The following is an 18,914-nucleotide window of genomic DNA, read 5'->3' on the forward strand; positions in this document are numbered from 1 at the left end:
CCATCGGGGAGGTCCATATGGCTGACTACTATATATATATATATATATATATATTAAACAAAAGCAACCCCTCTTCCTTTCCGTCATACACCACAAAATCTCTGGCACGCCCACAAAATAGTTTAGCCCTTTCTCCGATACACAATTCGTTTTTTCCTTGCCTACTTGGTCTACTTATTTTTGGACATACTGAATGCTTTTTCACTTTCTGCTCTGTGAATCGCACCGTATCAATTTACAGTGCACAAGTATTGCTTTGTAAATTGTTCACGACTAATTTCATTAATTTTGTTCTTCCTTCCTGCAAAGCTCTCCTTGGATGAAACAAAGTACATGAACACGGTCATGGGCAATTTTCTTCATAATACTAATGCATCCCATTGTACGTAACATGGGAAGGGGTGGAAGAGGACTCGGGCTTGCGGAGTGGTTAGCACAGCGTGCTACAACGCCAGGGGCCCCGGTTTCGTATCCCGGCCTGGGCATGAGTATTTTCGTCAATTCAATCATATCATCACTCATCCTCATCGCAGCGATTAGTCAAAAGTGGCAAAAAAGCGAAGTAAAATAACCTAATTCAATCAATCAATCAATCAGGACTCGGGCACCATGCATTCTTGATTTAGGATTGGATTGATTTGGTGTTTTAAATCCACTTTATGCACAGTAAGGCTAATTGGGACTGGACCTAGAGCTTAAAGTGGGATCCGAACCACTATGTGCCTCCACCGGGTATCGAACCCGGGACTCCTTGATTACAAGGCGAGGACGCTACCAGTGCGCCATCGGGGAGGCCTACTTGACTTAGGACATTTTGGAATGAGTTATTGACACCACGCCACATCTCCTCCACCCTAATAAAAAAAGCAACAGCGCAGTAGATCCAATAGAAAATTCGATTCAAAGTTCAACTTGAGATTTCTAAACATTTTTTTTTGAGAGTTCCAAATGATAATATTGTAAATACCACTTGAGCTTTTCCAACCTCAAGAAAATACTTTAACTTCTGTCTGCATGTATATCTGGCCCTCTCCCCGTGGAAAATGAGTTCGAGTCTTCAATATGTGCAGTGTACAGTCACCCGCAAAAATATACAGGGTGTATCATAAGTAATACCCCAAACTGACACAGTCGAAAGTACACAATAATAGAAGCAAAAAAAGTGTCAGTAAACATGAGTCTGCAAACGAGCCGTTTTCGAGATAATTGCGAATGTGTGGTTACAAGCCGCCACTGACTTCATTGTAAACGTAGTACCAGTTGGCAAAATGCTAATAATGTGTGCTAACGTGTGGTTAGAAGCCGTCACTGATTGCATTTTGTAAACACCCAGTGCTATACTCCTTGCGCGTTCCGAGGTTTGCTCTTTGTTAACAAAACAGAACTTTTCCGAGAGGTGGAGTTTTAATCCAACAGGATGGATACAATCAGTACACAGTCTGATCGTACTGTGGGAGTCACGTCAGTTGTGCTGTACTGCGTAGTGAAAATGGAGCCGTACAGCAACGAAGAGTATGCGGATATGCATTTCATGTATGGTTTGGCTAACGGCAATGCAAGGGAGGCTGCACGCTTGTACCAAGAAAAATACCTTGCTCGAAAACACCCCGAGAGTCGCACATTTACAAGGGTACATCAGCGCCTCAAAGATTATTATTATTATTACTGTATTATTAGCATTTTACTAACTAGGACGACGTTTACAAACAATAAAGTCAGTGAGGCCTTGTAACCACACATTCGCAATTATCTCGAAAACGGCTCGTTTGCAGACCCATGTTTACTCAGACCTTTTTGCTTCTATTATCGTGTACTTTCGACTGTGTCAGTTTGCGCTATTACTTATGATACATCCTGTATATGCGAAAATTTAAATTTTAATGCACGAAATTGAAACAAGTTAGAGGATGTTCGCTATGCCAACAACAATGCAATTTTATTTATCACGGAAAAGTGAATGGACAATTTACGCACGCGTTTGTTTGTGTCCGTACAGCCAGCAAATGTAATAAGCAAATTGTCTATGCTTAGTTGAGCCATTCAAACAATTCCCTATCTTCGAAATATCAGGATGTAGATTTGGTTGATTTAGTGTTTTAAGTCCACTTTATGCACAGTAAGGCTAATCGGGACTGGACCTACAGTTTAAACTGGAATCACTATGTGGTGCCTCCACCAGGATGTAGGGTGGGATGCATAAGTATTACAAAGCAAATTGTCCATCACTAAGTTTTACACATTGACAACCTCAAGAACTGAAACAAAACTCCAGACAAGCTACTGATAACTTTAGTAAAGGTCCCGGGTTCGATCCCCGGCCGGTTCAAATCCGGGAACTTTTCTAACGTTGGAAGCGGCCCCGGCGCCCACCCAGCGTCGAATAACATGGGTACCTGGAGGAAACCCTGGGGGGTAAAGGCGGTGAGGGGCATGATGCTGATCACACCACCTCCACTCAAGACCGGATCAGGGAAAGTGTGGGGCGTTACCCTCACACCCCCTATACGCCTTCATGGCGTGGTGCTAAGCACAGGGGAGCACTTTACCTTTTATATTTTTTATATACGCAAGAATCCTTTGCATAAGAACACGTATAATGCAAGAGAAACATTGATGACAATAGTCATGGACAATTTGTCGAGCAATACTTGTGCACCCCGCTGTACATAGAAAGAGCATAATCAATGTCAACGGTAGATTGGGATGCATAAGTAATACCAGAACAATGTTCCGTTGTTTTTACGTAATAAGAGGTTGTAGAATGTAAGTGAAGCAGTTGGCAACCCTGCACCAGAAGAGAATAAAAAATCAATGAAATTGTTGATGAACAATTTGGCTGGCAAGATTTTTGCCGTCCACCGTACAGGGGCGAAACTTTGCTGCTGCTCGTGGACTATTTAACGGTTCCCGCTACACTGGAATTTCGACGCACGGATAAGAAAGTATCTATCACCTGGCAAAATCGCAAGCAAAGAACAGTTTCTGCCCAGACACTTCGGTGGAAGCCTACTTACTCTACCCGAGTGCGACCTTGTGCACCAACGAGAGGGAAAGCCGATGGAATGAGTACTTGCCGTTTTCCTGCCTCGCTGCGTCGTCTGCTGTTCCGGCGACCAGTCGTAGCACGGGGCAACGTGCGTCAACCAACGAACCAGGAGGTGCGTGGACAGAGATGCTGGCTGTTACGTATATCTCCCGGAGAGTATTGAACAATGTTGCCGAAAGAAAAATAGAAGGGGGGCTATCTGGGGAAGGAGGCGTGTCAAGTTTTACTACCTCAGGGGCCACGCAGGTCCCCCTCTCCCGTCACCCGAATTCCTGGGATTAACATGTATTTTTGGAAGACGCTGGGGAATTCAGTGCGAAGTCCTTGATGTCTGGGTTTGGGACTGCGAGAATTGCATTTCGTACGATCAAACTGAAGTTCTCAATGGTTTGGCGCTCGTGAGAATTTTTGCAGAGGTTCCACACAATGGACCTGGTAGACAGGTAGGGGGGGAGAGGATTTCCTTCTTGCACATTGGGCAGGGCTTAAGAGGAGGAGGGGAACCTTCGGGGGTGTTGGAAGGTAGGAAAAGGGGGTGGGGGAACAGGTATACCGTGACCACTGAGCGAGCCTAGGTCTCCTGGACATACTCGGTATCGGAGAGCTACACAAAACTACAACTTTTCAGTCATTGGTCCGCATCCTCAGTTACGTCACGGGCAAAAACTTAATATTCATGATCCGTTGTAAGTAAAATAGCCCCGCGTCGGTCCGCGAGTGCCCTAAAACAAGCTCATCCCGTCCAGCAGGTCAGTCTGATCGTACTCGGCCCCCAAAGAAGAGGACATGGGTTCGGTACTTCTCGCGCAGAGTGTCGGGGCGACGGTCGCCCTACTGGGGCTCACGGCCCTTCTGGTCTTGGCTGCCATCGCGAGGGCAGTGTGCCGGAAGAGGACGCAGGCCGGCAAGGAGTTGTCGTCGACGTCGGAAGAAGCTCCCGGTCCCACTCCGTGGCCTGTCATCGGTAGCCTTCACTTGCTGGGCCAGTACGAGGTGCCGTTCGAAGCCTTCACGGCGCTGTCCAAACTATACGGAGAGGTCTACAGCATTACTTTGGGGTCGTCTTCATGTGTTGTGGTCAACAGCTACAAGTACATCAAAGAGGTCCTCATCACCAAGGGATCCCATTTCGGCGGACGACCAAACTTCGCACGGTTCCACAAGCTATTCGGCGGCGATAGGGATAACTGTAAGTACCTTTTCTCCCTTGTACATTTTTGGTATGTATGTGTGTTCATGTTTATATGTGTGTACCATGATCTAAGAATGGGAGTATGCATGAGAAGTACATAAGTGAATGATTGATTGATTTTGTTTATTTTACTTCGCATTTCTGCCACTTTCGGTAGGATGAATGATTGCTTGATGAAGGGACACTCACAAAGAACACGCATGCTCAGGCTGGGATTCGAACCGGGACCCCTGGCGTCGTAGCGCGCTGGAGAAGTACATCAAAATGTGTAAAGAAATAATATGTATGATGTATCTTTGGACATAGCTCAGAAGTATTTTTATAAAAAAATATCTACTGTTTTTAAGAATGGTTCCGGTATCTACAGTGCATTCATTTTGGACCTGGGCCGAGCTGAGATTACACGTGAACAACTTTGAACAACTCTTATAACACAGCTTAGTACTCGTTATGCAATATAAATATAATTGCCTACATGTTAAAGATATGTGCGTAAATAAGCAAGACATTACGGGACGAAAATGCCGACATCTGCGCTATGTCACGCACTATCTCGGCCCAGAGCCAAAACGAACGCACTGTACTTAAGTCCATCTTATACACGGATAAGCTAATCGGGACTGAACCTACAGTTTAATGTGGGATCAGAACCAGCATGTGTCTTCACCGGGTATCGAACCTTGGACCTTTTGATTACAAGGCGACGACGTTACTACTACGCCATCGGGGAGGCCCACATCATCTGCTAAGAGCTTCTGGAAATACTTTGCCTGTGATGCATTTGCTCTGTTGAACACCTTGTAATAGTTTATGACTATCGCACCACAAGTCTTTATTTATTTATTATGGTTGTTATTAGAAGCATAAAAGAAATCCACACGATGTCTAAGCGGACGGATATTTTATGAATGTAGTAATAATCCTGGTTCTTTGATATTGTTAAAAGTCCATCTTATGCACAGATATACAAATTGGGACTAGACCTACAGTTTAAAGTTGGATTCGAACCACTATGTGCTTCCTCCGTGTATCGAACTCGGGATTCCTTGATTACAAAGCGACAACGTTGCCACTACGGCATCAGGGAAGCACGAATTTAGAATATCGGAGCGGTTCTTAAAAATAGTAGACATTTTTTGGAAAATTTTCTTCCGACCTGTGTGCAAAGTCAAACAGTTTAAGTATGTTTTAATCAGTCTGTCGTTAGGTAAATGACTATGAGAAAAACAGCTGACGATCTGGATATTGCTTATGGAATAAACGCAAACTTTCATGCCACGCCATTATGATGACGATGATCATTATAATATTAGCCAAACTTAAATACCTTACCGGCTTCTGCGAGGTTTGACTTAGTATAACGTGTAGCAAAGCTAAGGATATTGGTTTGGAGTTAAGGATAAATTATGTTCTTTGTGGTTTTTCTGTTAACCATTTCATCACTTCATCGTTGAATTCTTTTTATTCAGATAATGTTCCACTAAAAGGGCGTTATGAGTGCCAACTAACTTAAGGCTATTTAATTACTTTGGTTACTCTATGAACGTCCAGACGATTACGACAAGGAGGAATGGCATCTACGTTTCATATTCTGTCTGTGGTTACACTTTTATTAAGGTTGACTTCATTCCACTTTGCCAACCATGTCGTTGACTCACTCGGTACCACGCGCTTTTTATATTGCTCTTACTTTAATTTACGTCCATTTTCTGTCGATTTTGGGTAATTGTGACACCCAACTTTGGTCGGGACTTAAACCTACAACCTTTAGTGGCGAGATTGTGAGTTGACTACCCAGCGATCTCTATAACGAAGGCGGCAACGGAATGGGTAACAGAATGACAGAATCAGATTGTAACGATGCAACATGTGAGATAGTGCCTTTTCGCATATTGGTATAGGAGATATCCTTCACAAAAATCACCGTGACTTCTTCGATAGCGTAGTGGCTAACACTGTCATCTTGAAATTAGGGCGTCTCGGGTTCGATCCCCGGTGAAGTCATGGGTGCCAACTTAAACTGTAGCTCCAGTTTTGATTAGTCTATTTGTGCATAAAGTGGACTTAAAACAAAAGCTCCAACAAACTCGTCGGGATTAGCGAAAAATTAGTTGCAGAAATGCGATGCTAAACGACAAAATTCGACATTCTTATTCCTGAAAAATTTATTAAAAAATAACACTGAAGAATTCTGAGGTATCATATCACGGATGGTGTTTTGATTTTTTGTAAGAGATAGCAATGCTTACTCGTTCCACCGGTAACTAAATTTTTACAAAATTCCAAGCAAAATTGTACTGAAATCTTTAGGGTGATTTCTAAACTAATCTGCATTATTTGGAATAAGAATATTGGTATTCTTCTTCCAGAGGAAAAGTCGACATAAGTGGTGTAGAGGTTAGCACAGCGCACTCTGATGCCAGTCATCCTGGGTTTGAATCCTGGTCTGAACATAGGTGTTCTTTGTGAGTGAGTGTTCCTTCATGAATTTCATCATATCATCAATCATCCTCGTCTTCGCGATTAGCCAAAAGTGGTAGAAAAGCATAGTAAAAAAACAAATTAATCAATCAATTGTGGGTCCCGGGCAGTGGTGTATGCTCAGTCTAAGATCTGGCCTATCTCACTATGACTGAGAAGACTTGACGTCTTCAAGGAAGCCACGTTGCCATCCCAACGATAATCAGGTTGCCAACTCCTAAGAATTCAGGTTGCCAACTCTTGAGAATTCAGGTTGCCAACTCTTGAGAATTCAGGTTGCCAACTCTTAAGAATTTAGGTTGCCAACTCCTTAGAATTCAGGTTGCCAAATTCAGAATCGCCATTATATTATTTTTCAAATCAGCTTAATTCACACAGTTTCTAAGAGATTTTTTTCTCATCAGTATTTTACTTTCTCGGCTTCAGGCTTCGCAGTTAGCCTACCTGGCCTGGAATATACGCTCCTGGTCCCGGGTTCGATACCCGGTGGAAGCACATAGTGGTTCGGATCCCACTTTAAACTGTAGGTCCTTCCCGATTAGCCTTACTGTGCATAAAATAGACTTAAAACAACTACTCAATTAATCATTCAATTGTTTGCCGGCCTCCGTGGCGGAGTGGCTAGCACATCGCGATACGACACCAGGGCTCCCGGGTTCGAATCCCAGCCTGAGCATGAATGTTTGTGAGTGTCCACTCATCAATTTCATAATATCACTCATCACCATCTTCGAAATTAGCCAAAAGTGGAAGAAAAGCGACGATAAATAACAAATAGCAAATCAAATGAAGCAATGATGTTGACGCCAGGCACGTAGCCAGGGGGTTGGGTTCTGGGGGCCATAGACGTGTGCAGACCCTCTGATTAGGGGGGAGGGGGCAAGAGTCTTGAAAGTTCAGTCGGGAAAGAAAAGCCTCATTTTATCTCACTGTTTTAGATTTCTTGCGTCGATGCGTGTGTATATATATGGACATATAATATATATATATATATATATATATATATATATATATATATATGTATATGTGTGTGTGTGTGTAAACATATTATTTAAATACATTACATAATCAATTCATCCACCCCATAACAAACCAACAGCAAAAATGACAAATTGTCCCTGAAATGTATGCGCTCCTTTTCCTCCGAACAATTGTTCATGGAATTAAGACAACACTGTTTAGCAGCAACAGTCTGAAGTACTTCTCTCTCTGGCAATTTACAATGCATAATAATAATAATAAAAAATGCCAGTGAAGCGAGCAAGAAAATTTTTAGATCCAAATATTTTCTAACTGGAAACAATATTGATTTAATGGGGTCCCATAAATTTCATGGAGTGCCGTGCATTCCCTTTTACATTTTTTTTTCATTTTGATCATTCGGTGCCCAGGGCTAACTCCCGAAAACATTTGAAATCGAGAGGGCAATTGCCCCTCTGTGCCCCCTGCAGGTACTATTGGCCATCTGGAAGAAAATAATGCAAGAAAGACGTGAAAAGTAATTCCATTTTGAGTATCCTTTTGTCCACCTACTCTTAAATTCTGCTAGTCTTGCTTTCTTTTACTTCAATGTTTGCCCCCTTTCCCCCTACAATTGATAACCGACCAAGGTTAGGCAATTTATAATAATTATTATACCTAGGTAATGGGGATGCAGGAATGAGATAATTTCAAGTTGTGTTTTTTGTGAGGGCAACACTATTATCGGGGTAATATGCCCCATGGAAAAATACCTTGCTTGTCCCTCCGTGGAAAAAATTTGCAAACTTCCATGATTAAGGGAGGCAATTGCCCCCCTGTGCGCACATCTATGCTGAGGGCTAAAGCTCCCCTCGAAATCCTACAAATGTTTCTTTGGAAATGGTGTGTATGGTAATTAATTTTTCTTCCTTAGCAGGATTAAACATCTTGCATAATAAGTTGTAACATACATATAAATTAATCTTCGCGAAACGTCTCGAATACATCACGTGATCTCCCGTCGCAAGTAGGGCTAGGTCACTCACATGACCGGCGAAAGCCTTTGCTGCACCGCATCGCAAAAGGCACACGTTCGAAACAGGGTCATGCAACTCTCGATCGGCCAACAGGAGCGGCGCTGTGTTTACGATGAGCGTCTGCATCCGGTCAGTGTGCATTTCGCATTGGCAGCGGTGGACTGTGTCATGGAGGAATGCGCGGAAGGGGAGTGGCCGGTAAACACACGCTGTCAACATGAGAAGGATTATATTAAGCACCAAAGTGAAATTTTAGCTAATAGTGCTATTCTTGCATTGCAGATTTCATGATTGATTGATTTGGTTAATTTTACTTCACTTTTCTGCCACTTTCGAAAATTGTGAAGATGAGGATGGGTGATGATATGATGGAATTGATGAAGGGACACTCACAAAAAACGCCTAGGCCGGGATTCGAACCCGAGATTCTTAGCTTCGTAACGCGGTGAGCTAGCCACTCCGTCATTGCAGATTTCTTTCATTCAACTCTTGTTTGTATTGAATTGAAGTTTTCGTTTTTTACACAGCTTTTTTTCGATCGCGGCAATGAATGATCATTAGACGAAATAACTCAAAAGTCACTATTTTGAGAAACAACTGGAGTTGAGAGAAACATGTATAATTATTTTCAAAGTTTATGCAAATAAATAGTGCCTCTACAGAGCTCAAAAGGATAAGTTCGATTATTTAAGTCCAATTTAAGCACAGAATGGCTAACCGGGACTGGCTCTACAGTTTTAAGTTGGATCCACACCACAATGTATCGAACCCAGGGCTCCTGACCACTAGGCGATGACGTTACCACTACGCCTTCGGGGAGATTACACATCTAAGAAAATGTAATATATAAATTGATTTCCTCTATAAAGAGTATACAGAATTTTTTCACTGCAACGTTCGAAAAGTCAAATCCTCCTAGGAAAAATACGTTTCTTTGGCAAGAAAGGGTTTCAACAGTTCATTGTATCTTCGTCCTGGACCCAGTTAGCACACACACACACACGTACATAAATCACAAGAGCATACAATCACTGCAGAATCGAAGAATGACGGAACTAGTCTGGAACCGCCCCTTTACTTTCGCCTCGTCCGCAAGCAGGTCGCCAGGGGGAACGGAAACTTCTCAATGGAACGTGAACCGTGGAAAACTTGGACGAAAATCAAGCAATAACACTGCTGGGTGACGTGAAAGGAAGGGTAAACAAGGTATTATACTCAGGAGATTTACTGCTGCGCTCGTTCAAACATCTCTCTCGTACATTTTTTTTCCTTTTGCTCTCAACCTCATTTTACCGCTGCGTGCAGTGCTGCAAACTTCCCAACGTGAATGTTACCAGGTCGGTGCAGTGCATGAAACGATGCAATAAACCACGTATCTTTGCTATCCAATTGGGTAGCTAACTGGAAACTAGACGATGATGCCGAAACTAACCTCTGAACACCTTGCTTGCCCAAAGAACTGTACTGGGTGATCAGAACTTTCAGGTCAGAAAATCGCGCGGCAATTTGAATAGAAACCGATGCAGTAAGTTCACATTATTTTCACGTTTCCCCTCCATTAGGATAGTGTTAACCTTCACAAAGAAGAATAAACGACAAATGCATTAAAGAAACAAAAAAATATGAAAGCTAGTATTTGAGTAACTACTGGCTCCCGTGGGCAATGGACTTAACCTTCAGAGCATTTAGTATTTACTAATTGCCTACGTAATTTCGTCAGTACTAAACTCTTGGTACCGGCCGGCCCTGAAACAGAAAATTTCACCTTTCCAGCAGTTAGATTCAAAGATATGATGCGGAGTTGCTTTTTTTTTCCGAAGCCCTTGAACACTGCCAGTTTGTCACAGAGTAATTTAACAAAAAAGAACGTAAAATGTTATCAACTAGCATTCAACTACGAAAGGATGAACTGTCAGATGCATATTACAATATAAATATTAAATATCACAGAATCGGTACAAGGAATTTAACATTTTGATACTCACTTTGTGGGTCAGCAGTAAGCAACAACTAAAACAGATTTCCTTTTGATCATCACTGTCATCATAATGACTTGCAACCTCATAGTGAATTTCAATACACAGAAGCTCCAATGAACCTGGAAAAGAGAACGATGAACTTTATCGGTTAGCATTGCAATGTAAACGCACGTTTTTCTCAAACCATAGCACTTTTATACACAAATCACTTGTTACACCTAATTAAATACAATATAAATCACCTACGATGTCATAGTGGTAACTTTGTCATCAAGGGGTTCCGACTTCGGTCCCCTATGAACGCCAATGCACTGTGGTTCAAATCCCACTTTAAACTGTAGGTCCAGTTCCGATTAGCCTTCCTGTGGAAAAAGTGGACTTAAATCTCAAACTCACAAACGTCAACTTTTTTACAATAAAATCATATATTACGTAAAACAAATGCTAAGTTTCTTAAGTTGGCCAATATGTAATTTTATTGTTTTGAAGTATAACTTGTACGTTCTTCAGCGATACATTTAATGTGTGTAGGCCAAGGCGATAGTGACTTGTTTCAATTAACATTATAATGAGATTGTAAAATAGCATTAGAAGCCGTTATTAGTCCAGCTCAAATAAATGTAGTATATCTGTGCATTTACTTTTGCTTTCCAACGTTTAACTCCAGACGTCACACAACATAATAATGTATGCTTGCATTGTAAATTATATTCAAGACATCGAAATATTGTGGGGGTAGTTTTTGTTGGCTGCATCGACATATGATCATTTCAGTTAGTGCTACTTGAATAAAAGTTTGAAATATGAAAACACGGACCTAACAAGAAAGTTAGTGTTCTAGTGTCTTGGTCACGCAAAACTCAACAGCAAAGCTGTCCAATGTAGACCATTTGACTATTCACGTATTACAGTTAGAAATACGACGTTACAACAAGAGTGACAGGTGTATACTACACGGCAGTTTTAAAACTGTCCAAATTTTCTCGAAAACGCAAGCAATAACTCTTCCACTTGAAAACAAACCTAAAAATTCCGTGACTTTTCATTGTCCATTTTGGCAGAATGGAAACCAGCCCACCGCACCGTTATAGAACCAAGTCTATTTTCGCAAGCGTTTCTACAAAATTTGCAGTCTACCCCAAGCTTAAACGTTCCTCGAACAATGTGACCAGATCGTGAATGTGGCGAAGTACTTTTGAACCTACAAAACTTACGCTTTGCTTTTCCAGAGCGGGCAAGATCCTTATCTCTAATGGTCTTCCACAACAGCAGAAAACGAAAGCATTCCTAGAGCCTCACTTGCCCTTTTACAAATATCCCCTCGGGCTACATCGAAACGAATGAGGATTGAATGTTTCCAAGTGCTACGTTGCCAATTTAATCCTCGCTATATCCAAGCCATTTTCTGTGTGACGAAGTCCAGCGTTGCCAGTTCAGTTTATTGTATGTAAGAACACCTAGGAATATAATTAGGTTTTTATATTTAATTTGATCTTGTTAATATAAACATTTCCAAACGTTCATGTGGTATTAATTTGGATAAAGAATTGTGTCTATGAATGAAAGATAAAATAATATTCTAATCTATTATTGATTAATTTGGTATGGTATATTTTACTTCGCTCTTCTGCCACTTTTGGCTAATCGCGAAGATGAAGATGAATCACGATATGATAAAATTGATGAAGGGACACTCACAAAGAACTCCCATACCCAGGCTAGAATTCGAACCCGTGACCTCTGTTCTAATTTATTAGAAACAACGGGTTTTTTACTAAAGTCTGTACTACGTATAGTCAACATGATTTGAAATTAAAATTAGAGGCGCCAGAGAATTACGAACGTTTGGGCCCAATGGAAGGAGGACGAAAGTGTTCTGGTGAACTTCATTTCGGAGTAGTCGTGACTGCAAAAATTCTCTTTCTCTCTTTTTCCCTCTCGCTTTCTTTATTTTTGTATATTCTTGTCCTTATCTCTTTCCATTTCTCTCTTCCTCTCTCCTATCTATGTTTCTAACTTTCTTCCTTTCTGTTTTATGTGCTTCACTTTTCCATTCTTCTCCTTCCTTCTCTGTTTCTCTCTCCCTTCTTTTGTATATTATCGTTCCTTCTCTCCTCTATCCCCCTCCCTGTGTGAAATTCCTGCTTTGATTAATTGGTCCCAGGAAATTATCAAGTGGGCTATTTGATTGTGCAGGAGAAGAAGGAGCTCTCTCTTCCCTTGATCTTTGCTCGAGTTTACGTTCTCTAAAGTTTCCTAATAACTTATACAGTGAATCTTCATCAACCTCACACACCTCCCCCAAAAGAAAACTATTGTGCTGGAGCTTAAAAAAGGCATAACTTAGCGCCGTTGGCAACACTTTCCATCGGGTGTGAGAGCAAGAGAAATATGTGTTCAGGAAGAAGCGCTGTGCCCTTGACCCTGATTATCCTTGAGGCAGAGGAAAAGCAACGTCGGAATCATACGGAAATGATTGCACGGTGCAGTTGCGGGTAGGGAGTAAGCCGGGAACAGTTTTTAGACCTCGTGTAGATAAACACCCAGTGGCTTCTTTATCCGATGGACTCCATTTCTTTCAGGATCACCCAAAGTTTCAAGTAAAAATGTATTTTCTCACAAAATGAATACACATTATTACAAAATGTGCACAGAATATATTTCCAAGTTCAAAATAGATTATGTACTTACCACATTATAATTAATTGGTAGGAAATCGTGTAGGCGAGGAGCAAATTAAAAATACCCAGAGAAACAGACTGTTCACGCCAGGATTCGAATTTCGTAAAGTGGAATGCATAAATAATACGAGGCAAATTGTCCATTGCCACCTTCATTTGCTTTAGTACGTTATGCGACGTTCAGTCTTGAAATAAAACACCAGCAACTTCTGCACCGGCATCAGAACTGATTTCATTCCTCATAATCATGTACAGTACAATGCAAGAGAAAAGTAAATGAAATTAGTGGTGGATAACTTGCCTGGTAATACTTATACATCAAACTGTACCGCCTATATATGGAATCGTGCCAGCTCAGTGTTTGAGTTTTTGTATTGTTTTTTCACTTTATGCACAAATAGGCTAATAGGTACTTGACGTAGAATTTCAAATGGGATCCGAACGTCTACGTGTCTCCACCAGGTATCAAACCCGGGACCCCTTCATTACAGGCTCAGTGCCCGAGCGTGTTAAGTAATGTCGTGAACGAAGTTCCCGGTTAGAGTCTCGGTCTGGGCATAGGTGTTTATCGTAAGAGCCCAGTCATCGATTTCATCCGATCATTACTCATCTTCATCGTTCTGCTCAGCCAAAAAGTGTCAGAAAGCGATGTAAAATAACAAAAATGCAACTCACACGCATTATGAGATCGTACGTCCAGCACACAACGAGGTTACGAAGATATAAAATGAGAACTTATAGTAAGAGTAGAAATTCCTTCGCTGCTTGACAATGTTTGTTCATAACTGACTGAGCAAGATTTTCATTATGTAATTATAAAGCTTATTAATGATCTTTCCTCTCCTCTTTCCAGCTCTCGCCCTGTGTGATTGGTCAGACTTGCAGAAAACCCGCAGAAGTATCGCAAGGATCTACTGCTCGCCGAGATTCGCCTCTGCACACTTCGACAACCTGGCCTCCGCGGGCTGCGCAGAGATTCCGGAGATGCTGGGCGAACTCTGGAAGCACGAGGGCAGCGCCCACCACGCCAAGCCCCTGTTCATGGCGGTCTGCGCCAACGTCTTCAGCCAGTACATGTGCAGCATCCGCTTCGACTACGAGGACGTGGAGTTCCAGCAGATGGTCCGCCACTTCGACGACATCTTCTGGGACATCAACCAAGGATACGCCGTGGACTTCATGCCGTGGCTGCTCCCCCTCTACCAGGGCCACATGAGGCGGCTCTCAGGATGGGCGGGGCGCATTCGGCAGTTCATCCTGAAAAGAGTCATCGAGCATCACCGGGAGACGCTAGATCGTTTCAACCCCAGGGACTTCACGGACGCCCTCCTGGTCCATCTCGAGGAGGACCCAAACATGAATTGGCAGCATATCATCTTCGAGCTGGAGGATTTCCTCGGGGGTCACTCCGCCGTCGGAAACCTGGTCATGCTCATCCTGGGCCAGATCGTCCACCACCCGGGCGTGGGGAGGGAAATCCAACGGGAAGCGGACGCCGTAACCAGAGGACAGAGACACGTCAGCCTGTTCGACAAGGAAGAGATGCCGTACACGGAGGCTACCATCTGGGAAACCCTCCGAAAGGCTTCCTCACCGATTGTTCCTCACGTGGCGACTCAGGATACTACAATATCAGGTAAGAATTTTCTCCCTCTGGCCTCTTAACGTTTAACACCCACTAAGACACGATATTTCGATGTTACCAATACCTAGGGACGTGAATTGATTGAGTTTGTGTTTTAAGTCCACTTTATGCACAGTAAGGCTAATTGGGACTGGACCTACAGTTTAAAGTTGGATCCGAACCACTATGTGCCTCCACCAGGTATCGAACCCGGGACCCCTCGATTACAAGGCGATGATGCTACTTCGGCGCCATCGGGAAGACACCTAGGGACGTGAAGTTTTCGTTTTAACGATAACACCGAAAACTTGAGGAAATCAAAAATAAAGTGTTTAAGATGTATTTGGGTAGGTAAAGGAGACAAGTTTTCGGTGTTTCGGAATCGCGAAATAACGTGAAATATGCAAGTTTTCAGAATAACCCCGAATTTTGCACTTTAACGCGAAAATGCCGCGAAATATGCAATATAAACTGGGGATAACACTTCTTCTGTTCAAAAAGAACTACCTGAAGCGCTATTAGATCTGTCATTTGTAGTCTAGCTGATGATAGTTCGATTCAAAAGAGTTTGTCACGCTTCATTTATTGCAGTACGGCGCAGACATGACTGACAGTGCTTAACCAAGTCCTAAAATAGAATTCTCTGTGGGGGGGGGAGATGTTCCCAAAAGAGAAGTTTCGTAGGAACGAGAAAATTTTCAGGGAAAAGCACTTGTTTTGTTTCGTTCGGGAGGGGGTGGGGAGGGCGTGTATGTGTGTGTACACAAAATGATATTTTGAGGTCGTAGAGGGATTCTTTGGAAAATATGTTGTGTCTGATTGTGTTCAAAGATTTGAGCGTTATCATTCAATATAAATTTCATATTTAGTGGCTGATGTGTTGAAATAGTTCTCGAAATGGAAGAAATTTGTCTAAAAAATCCAGAACTAAAACAATGTGAAAATCTTAAGACTAGAAGGAACAGTAAAAATGCATGTAAAAATAACACCGATTTTAAATTAATATCACCTAATTTTGCCATAAACCGCGAAAAATAAAACAGAATTGCAGTAAAAAATAACATCGAAAATTAGGGAAAAATAAAACTAAAACGTCACGCCCCTACCAATACCTGGTCTCTTGTATTTTTAAATAAGCTAGCTCGGTGGCCGAACGCGTTAAGTAGTCCACGATTCGAATCCTAACCTGGGCATGGGTATTTCCTGTGAGTGTATCTTCATGAATTACAGCTAATCATTACTGATCCTCATCGTCGCTATTAGTAAGAAGTGGAAGAAAAGCGATGTAAAATAATCAAAAAGTAATTTCAAATACTGGTATACCTTTCGGTAGATATACGTATCCTCAGCAGATATTGCGGAAAGTCAAACCTTGTTTTAAGTTCACTTTATGCTTAGAAAGGGTAATGGGACTGAGCCTGCAGTTTTAATAAGCACCGAACCAATGCGCAACATGTCTCAACCCGAAAACAACCATTACGCCATTGGGAAGGACTTATAGTATTTGCAATATAACATTTTAGATCATAGTCTATTAGAGTACACAGTTTAACTTTTGAATTTAAATAAGAAAGCATTTTACAGGTTGCTCTTTCTTCTGTTACAGGGTACGTAGTGAAGAAGGGAACTACAGTGTTCATCAACAACCTCGAACTCAACACCAGCCCATCGTACTGGGAGCACCCCGAAGAATTCCGTCCAGAGAGATTTCTGAGAAACGGGAAGGTGAAGAAGCCAGAATACTTTATCCCCTTCAGCACGGGGAAAAGAACTTGCATCGGTTCGCGCCTCGTCCAAACTATCTCCTTCCTCGTCGTCGCAAATGTCCTGCAGCAGTTCGACGTGACTTCGACGGACGCCAGAAACATCAAGCTTCCGAAGGGCTCTGTCGCCTTGCCACCAGACACTTTCCCCCTCCTGTTCACGGCCAGAAAGTAGAGCGAGGGGAGAGGGGTATCTCGTTCTTTTCTGTATCGAAACAGAATTCTAAAAGCAAGCACCAAAGAACGATGGTTAGGTTCTGTGCGTCACTATACCAGTAAAACTTCTGTGATGGTCTATGCCTCACTGAGCAAGTCGTCGAGCCTACAAAGAGCCTCAATCTTTCCTGGATATCTTATGGAACGCTTGATGTGGCAGTTGAAATGCTGAAACCATTCCTTAATCGTAATTATTTTTATCTAACCATTGTTTGCACTGATTATACTGTACTTTTAGTAAAACTCACTCGTAGAACCATTACAGCACTTCAAATGAAGAATTTAATAATTCAATTTGTTAACCGATTATCAGCAACATTAAATTTCATCTACAATTTCATAATCACATCAATGCGAAAACCAAAATTCCTTGAAACTACTTCTTACTAGACTGGTTAGAATCTAATCACTGTCAATTTTAAAAGTGTGTATTTGAAGAAATTGATATTTCTTTGTTTACGATGTTCGCCTCAGTGGAACAGCTGTCTGGTATGTATTTCATGAGTTGGATATGTTAATAGAATAACCCAGTGCAGTGCTAGCTCATGATGCTTTACCATATTATCATGTTGACAGCTTGATCACATAGTACTGTGAATCCATCATTTTCACCATAAATCTCCTAAAAATCTCCTTAGTTCCATGCACAATTTGTATTACGAAAATGTGCTTTTAAACTAAAACTGGTTTTCACTACATAATCAAATCTAAATCTAAATATGTGAAATAAGAAATGGTTAGGTTATTGTAATAAGACGATTGTCATGTCAGATGTTCACAGCTGTCAACTGAGAAAAGAAATCGTTATGTTTGAATGTTTTCTGCCTATTTCTTGAAAATATATTTCTGTCAGACTTCATAATGGGTCATCCCACTTCAAGTCTGAAAAAGAATACAAATTATTACGAATGTTTTTTTTATCATAGTGTGTGTGTGTGTGTGTGTCTGAATAGAAGAATAGAACATTTTTTTCTGGTAATTGATTAGCAAAATTTTGAAGGAATATTATTTCTTAAATGCCTGGAAGTCAATTTATCAGATAATTGTACAGTTTTCTTCATATAAGATTTTTGAAAAATCTTTTTCAATTAGCGTTTTGCATTTCTTGCACTCGATGACTGATGTTTGCTTTGTTGTTTTGTATGGTAATATAACCCGTTAAAATCTTCTATGACAAACTGTGGAAGCATATTGGCTCTATGCCACGAGAATGTAAATCGATGACATACCAGTGAAAAACTCTATTGTTCTAATATTCATGTACATTACGTTAAAGAATTAATCTCATTCGAATTTACTCGCTTCTACAACAGTAACAAGAAGAAGGAAATGATGTCTAGGTAAACGTTTATCCTGCCTTATAATAAATTAGTACAAACTTTAAAAGCATACGAAAACTTCTAGTGTCAAACTAGAGACATGTTTTTTTTACCATTGTCGCCTTCTAACCAAAACATTCGGTCAAATTACAGAAAGGAAAAATTATGCAGTAGTAATTTTCGGTCTGTCACTAAATTACTAAGTACACATATTTAAAACATGACTCTAGAAATCTAATAACACGACTGCTCAAGATATATTTTGTATGAACAATTTCCTTTCAATTTCTGTTTATAAAATTTAAATCTGTGTTATCATTAAGATTATTATCGGGAAAGTATCCCGAACAGTTTTTTTACTTATTTTGGGAAACAAATTTGTGTTAAGTCCTAATATTTGTCAACTTACATATTTAATGTAGAAAGTTACAATAACTATTGAAATTGGAGTACTCTGTCTGTGCCTGCTAAAAATCTGTAATTTTGTTTCATGTTACATTTGCACAGAGTGAACAGAATATTGTGTAATATATTTCGCTTGCTTATTACGTGATGGTTAAATTTGATATTGACTTGCTGTTTTTGTTTTACTATGTTCGAAGATGCTGCCAAGTAG

General features: G+C 41.1%; 2 protein-coding genes across 4 annotated transcripts in view; one reads left to right on the forward strand and one right to left on the reverse strand.

The window, feature by feature from the left end:
• Positions 1–11,994, reverse strand: part of LOC145997216 (cholesterol 7-desaturase nvd-like) — a 150,075-nt gene extending 138,081 nt beyond the window's left edge. Inside the window, exons 1-2 of one of the 3 annotated variants that reach the window (XM_083133993.1) lie at positions 11,910–11,994; positions 10,702–10,814 (exon numbers count right to left, since the gene is read on the reverse strand). The gene's annotated coding sequence lies outside the window, so the exon portion shown is untranslated. Of the gene's footprint in view, positions 1–3,074; positions 3,204–10,701; positions 10,815–11,718; positions 11,791–11,909 lie in introns of those variants that run through there. The other 2 variants (XM_083134002.1, XM_083134011.1) reach the window with 2 other exon arrangements.
• spo (spook) lies at positions 3,742–17,033 on the forward strand. Its single transcript, XM_083133970.1, has 3 exons — positions 3,742–4,235; positions 14,230–15,012; positions 16,607–17,033. The coding sequence occupies exons 1-3, from the start codon at positions 3,833–3,835 to the stop codon at positions 16,936–16,938; spliced, it is 1,518 nt and encodes a 505-aa protein (XP_082990096.1). The 5' UTR covers positions 3,742–3,832; the 3' UTR covers positions 16,939–17,033.
• The last annotated feature ends 1,881 nt before the right edge of the window (positions 17,034–18,914 follow it).

This window comes from Lepisma saccharinum, chromosome 1, assembly GCF_977018435.1.
Source record: "Lepisma saccharinum chromosome 1, izLepSacc3.1, whole genome shotgun sequence".
NCBI classification, from domain to species: Eukaryota; Metazoa; Arthropoda; class Insecta; order Zygentoma; family Lepismatidae; genus Lepisma; species Lepisma saccharinum.